The 6,146-nt window shown below is 45.3% G+C and overlaps 1 protein-coding gene across 1 annotated transcript in view; it reads left to right on the plus strand.

The window, feature by feature from the left end:
• Positions 1 to 3,979, plus strand: part of LOC138786645 (zinc finger protein 271-like) — a 125,795-nt gene extending 121,816 nt beyond the window's left edge. Inside the window, exon 5 of the mRNA XM_069963626.1 lies at positions 2,337 to 3,979. Within this exon, the coding sequence (XP_069819727.1) occupies positions 2,337 to 3,475 (1,139 nt within the window). The 3' untranslated portion in view covers positions 3,476 to 3,979. The remainder of the gene's footprint in view (positions 1 to 2,336) is intronic.
• The last annotated feature ends 2,167 nt before the right edge of the window (positions 3,980 to 6,146 follow it).

Genomic DNA, 6,146 nt, shown 5'->3' on the forward strand with positions numbered 1-6,146 from the left:
AATTCTGGTATAACATTGCATTATTCTTAAAGTACATCATTTAAGAGATATAGATTCAGTACCCCCCCCTCCCCCCCGTACTACTTCGTTTCATAACCTGTCACCCATGGTAACAGCCTGCCAGGCATCCACTTTTTTGGGACGCTCGTGCTCAGTTCAATCCCAGTTACATGGTCTGATTAGTACTGGCAGTTGGTTTTCTCTTCACATGCAGAAAGGAGGATTATGGGAAAGTGTCTGCACAGTTGCCTGGCAACAGCAGGGTCACAGTTCAGAGAGGAACCAGGAAGTAATCATATATATATATATATATATATGGGAGAAAAATGGTCCAGTGATGGAAGCTTCTTTACTTATAACAGCACATATGTTCTCCTTTACACACACATATATATACACTGCCACAAAAATATATGCACCCAGATGAAATCGAGCCACAATCACAAAGCTTATTAGGAATGTGGACTGGTAAGAGATATGCAAATGATTACAATTCTGACGCCAATGAGACAAGGGTAAGTACGCTATGTGCATTTTCAGGCCATTTTCAGGGTTATTGAAACAGATCTGTCGAAGCAGGTTGGTCGAACATGCGTATTAGGGCCCTATTCCACAGTAACGATAATCGGCCCAATAGGGCCCATTTGGCCCGATTCGACCGATTATCGTTCGGTGAAATAGAGAGAACGATCAGCCGATGATTGGCTAATCGTTCATTTAGGACCAGACCTAAAATCATCGTTCCCCCACCGCGCATCGCTACGGTTGAATAGCGGTGCACAGTGGGCGACCGACGATTTGAGAAGAAGCAGCAGCAGAATACATTACCGGGCTGCAGGGCTTCTTCTCCGCGCTGTCTTCATCCCCGAGTCCCGGGCGCTCTATCTTCTGAATGGCCGGTCAGCTGACGGAACGCTCAGCCAATCACAGGCCGGGACCGCCGCGGCCTGTGATTAGCTGAGTGTGGCCTGTCAGCTGACCGGCCATTCAGAAGATAGAGCGCGGGGGACCCGGGGAGGAGACAGTGCGGAGGACAAGCTCTGCAGCCAGGTAATGTATTGCTGCAAGGGCTGCAAGGACATCGGTAACGATGTCCCTGCAGCCCTCGCTCAACGATCATCGGGCCGTGGAATAGGCCCAGTAAACGAGCGGCGATCTAGCAGATCGCCGCTCATTTACATCGTTGATCGGGCCCTCCTCGGCCCGTGGAATAGGACTCTTAGCCTCTACCTCAGTCGGAGCGATACGGTAGTTGCTCGATGTTGGCTACAATGGATCACAGAAGGGAGATTATACCATCATGGAAGGTCAGGATGTCCCAGGAACACAAATGAGCGCAAGGATCACGCACCACATCCACACCAACAACATCTCTAGCATCGATTCAACGCCATTTACCATCTTCCAGGCATTCGGTGTTATGCTGGTATAAGGAGCCAACGTCCATTAAGACGCTACCCCTGACCCCACATCATGTGTAGTGTCGATTGGATTTTTGCCGAGCTCGGGCAAGCTTGAGTGTGTCACCGACTGGAGGCAAACGATCTTTATGAATTCCAATTTAATGTCAGTGCTCATGACTACCGTATACGCTTGTGTAGGCAGCCAGGCTACCCAGTTGCAAAGATTATGGCCTGATCTTCCGCAGGGGTCATAGGTCACCTAATTGATTTGATGCCACACCGTGTTTCGGCTTGTATAGCTGCCAGAGGTGGCTTTACTACTTACTGATTTGTAACCTTTTTCACGCCATAACTCCTTAATAAAACAATCTTTTGTTCTGAATGTGTAATCATTTGCTTATCTCCTCATACAGTACACAGAACGATTATCGTTTCAATTTTCGCAATAACGATGGCATTTGAGCGATAATCTGCTCGTGTAAACATAGCGAACCATCAAGTGACAAGCGAGAAATTGTTCATTGTGATCTTTTAACATGTTCTCAAATCGTTGTTGGTCGTTACCTAAAAATTCGCAGATCGCTTTGTGTAAACAGTCTTTCAAAGATTCACCCTATGTGTGAGATGGGCTTAAGCGATCTTAAAAATTATCGCTTTAACGATTTATTTGTCTAAACGCTGATCGTTATAAAAACCAAATTGTTGCTTCAAAATCGTTAAAAGATCGATTGGACGAATTATCACTTCGTGTAAATGGACCATTAAGTTTTGTAAAAGTAACTTGTTTCCTTCTCGGAGCATGTAGTTTTTGTGACAGAGTGTATATATATATGTAGTGTGTGCTGCACGTCTGTTTTTACATTCTTTGCTTTTTGATGCCACCCCTTTAGGGGTTAATTACTAACAAATAATAATTGGACTTATTCTTGGCAGCTGAGTGTACCCGGAGATCAGATATTACAGCAGATGATCAGATCACACAAGATACATATGAAGAACCTTCTATTACCCCAGATATACCCCCAGCCCCTCACAGCAACGATCTGGCATCTCATCCTTCTATACAAGTCCCATGTACTGATTTATCACAGACTGTTAAGCAAGGTGAAAGTTACAAAAGACCCATCCAGAAGACTTATCCAGAAATGAAGTCATTTTCTTGTTCAGAATGTGCAAAATGTTTTTCTGTGAAATCAAATCTTGTTGAACATCAAAAAACTCACCTAGCGGAAAAGCCATTTACATGTCTAGAATGTAGGAAATGTTTTCCTCTGAAAGTAGACCTCGTTAAACATCAGAAAAGCCACACAGGACTGAAGCCATTTTTATGCTTGGAATGTGGGAAAAGTTTTACTCAGAAATCAAATCTTTTTAAGCATCAAATAACTCATACTGGGGAGAAGCCATTTTCATGTTCAGAATGTGGGAAATGTTTCACTCTGAAATCAAATCTTGTAATACATCAAAGAATTCACACAGGGGAGAAGCCATTTTCATGTCAAGAATGTGGAAGTTGTTTCTCAAGGAAAGAACATCTTGTTTACCATCTAAGAAATCACACAGGTGAAAAACCATTTTCATGTCAACAGTGTTGGAAATGTTTCCCTCGGAAGGGAGATCTTGTTGAACATCAGAAAACTCACACAGGGGAGAAGCCATTTTTATGTACTGAATGTGGGAAATGTTTTACTAAGAATTCAGATCTTATCAAGCATCAAAAAATCCATACAGGAGAGAAACTATTTTCATGCTCAGAATGTGGAAAGTGTTTCACAAGGAAATCACATCTTTGTGAACATCAGAGAACTCACACAGGTGAGAAACCATTTCCATGCCCAGAATGTGGGAACTGCTTTACCCAGAAATCAAGTCTTGTTGAACACTTGAGAATTCATACAGGAGAGAAGCCATTTTTATGTACAGAATGTGGTAAATGTTTTACCTCAAATAAGCTGCTTAGTAAACATCATAAGACTCACACAGGAGAGAAGCCTTTCCGATGCTTAGAATGTGGGAAAGGTTTTACTCGGAAACCACATTTTCTTAAACATCAGAAAATACACACAAGATAGGAGGCATATTCATACTCAGAAAGCCTTGCTGAATTTCAGACAGGTCACACAAGGCAGAATGTGGAAAATGTTTTAGTATAAAATCAGCGCTTGTTAGGAATCAAAGATTTCTGTGTGCTATGTGAAAAGCGTTATAATAAAAGACAACTCCAAATGCAGATAACAAAAACTCAGGGGGAAAAAAAAAACTTTTTAATCACCAGAATATGGGAAAGGTTTGGGGTAAATTTATTCATCGATTGCTGCCGTTTTTTTTTTTAAGCAATTATTTATTTATGAAAAACATAACAAATGTTCCTGTTTTGTGCAAACATTTGTATCATTGAGCAAAAATATGAGACTTTACAAGTAATGTGTTGAAATCAATGATTCATTCAGAAAAATCTCGCCGCCGCGTTGCAAAATAATCCCTCTTAATCGTGGCCATGAGGGATTACCTCGCACCGTCTGTGTTTTTAGCTGTTTGTTGTTTTAGATGTTTACGTCACAATAAAGGATCACATGTTTATGGAGCTGGAGAGCCACACCTTTCTGTAGAGATAGATGTAAGGTGCGCCAGGGATATGAGAGAGCTTCTTCTTATTATTTTCTTAGGAGGATTAATCCTCTGTAAGACCTCTCTTTACTCACTATAGACCACAAGATACCAATGAGATGATTGGAGGGGTACCTCTTACAAACCACCGACCTCTAGCTTCATGTAGTAGTATTGACTGTAAAAATAAAATATATATCTCCATGCCTTTCACCTTAGGGTCATCCATCAAATTCAGAATACATACTCTCCCCAGTGCTGCACCTCCCTACATCTACTCCCTCATCTTTGTCTACCATGCCCCATGTGATCTTCCTTCTGTTAAAAGGACAACTCCCATGGGACCCCCCCCCCCCAACCCCCTTCCCGAAAAAAGCCACAGACACACACAGACATCATGCTCACCATCCCTCCGGTGACGATCGTCACTCGATTCGCCCGTTGTCCGCCTCTCCATCCGCGGTCCAGCGATGTCTCCCACTTCTGGGTCCATGGGAGAGAAAAGGCTGCCAGTGTGCTCGCGCACCGGCAGCCTTTTCATTGGTTAGAGCGCATCACATGGCTTCCAGCAAGCTCAGCCAATCAGGGCTGGGCAAGCTGGAATCCATGTGATGCGCTCCAGCCAATAAAAAGGCTGCTGGTGCGCATGTGCACCAGCAGCCTTTTCTCTCCCATTCACTTTCCATGAAGACGCCGAGGAGGAAGAAGATCCGGACCGCCCCCCCGGCTCTGACGTCGTCACAAGATGGCGCCCGGTAGAAGAGGACGGTGACGACCGTAATAGGTAATGTATAATTTCTTTAACTTTCGGGGGGGGGGGGGGGGGTTCGAAAGTGGGGGAAGGGTGCCAGACCAGGTATTTAACCACATTACAAAGTTATATAACTTTGTAATGTGTGTTAAATAAGCCAAAAAAAATTTCCGTGGGAGTTGTCCTTTAATGATCTATATCAGGGGTACTCAACAACTTTTAGTGAAGGTCCACTTACCGGGGTCTATTGTCAGGTGAAGGTCCGAGCTGAACATCAGTAGGAAATTGTGTTTTGTTAATTTTCACAAACGTTCAACTATTTATATACAGAATTGCTGCTTATTAGCAGGAAAACTGGCATTTTTTTTCTCTCTCAACAGCCCTTTGCTATTCGGTACAAAGGGGGTGACTGCCCTGGTAGTATATAACCCCCCCTGTTGCTCCCCCAGTAGTGTATAGCCCCCCCTGTGCGCTCTCCCCCAGTAGTGTATAGCCCCCTGTTGCTCCCCCAGCAGTATATAGCCCCCCTGTGCTCTCCCCTTGTAGTATATAGCCCCCTGTGAGTGCCCCCCAGTAGTATATAGCCCCCCTGTGCTCTCCCCCTGTAGTATATAGCCCCCTTTGAGCTCCCCCCAGTAGTATATAGGCCCCTGTGAGCTACCCCCAGTAGTATATAGCCCCCTGTGCTCTCCCTCTGTAGTATATAGCCCCCTTTGAGCTCCCCCCAGTAGTATATAGCCCCCCTGTGAGCTTCCCCCAGTAGTATATAGCCCCCCTGTGCTCTCCCCAAGTTGTATATAGCCCCCTGTGAGGTCCCCCCAGTAGTATATAGCCCCTCTGTGCTCTCCCCCTGTAGTATATAGCCCCCTGTGAGCTCCCCCAGTAGTATATAGCCCCCCCTGTGCTCTCCCCCTGTAGTATATAGCCCCCTGTGAGCTCCCCCCAGTAGTATATAGCCCCCTGTGAGCTCCCCCCAGTAGTATATAGCCCCCCCAGTAGTATATAGCCCCCCCTGTGAGCTCCCCCAGTAGTATATAGCCCCCCAAGTAGTATATAGCCCCCTGTGCTCTCCCCCTGTAGTATATAGCCCCCTGTGAGCTCTCCTCAGTAGTATATAGCCCCCAGTATATAGCCCCCTGTGAGCTCCCCCCCAGTAGTATATAGCCCCCCCAGTAGTATATAGCCCCCCTGTGAGTTCCCCCCAGTAGTATATAGCCCCCCAAGTAGTATATAGCCCCCTGTGCTCTCCCCCTGTAGTATATAGCCCCCTGTGAGCTCTCCTCAGTAGTATATAGCCCCCAGTATATAGCCCCTGTGAGCTCCCCCCAGTAGTATATAGCCCCCCCAGTAGTATATAACCCCCCTGTGAGCTCCCCCCAGTAGTA

This window comes from Dendropsophus ebraccatus, chromosome 3, assembly GCF_027789765.1.
Source record: "Dendropsophus ebraccatus isolate aDenEbr1 chromosome 3, aDenEbr1.pat, whole genome shotgun sequence".
NCBI lineage: Eukaryota > Metazoa > Chordata > Amphibia > Anura > Hylidae > Dendropsophus > Dendropsophus ebraccatus.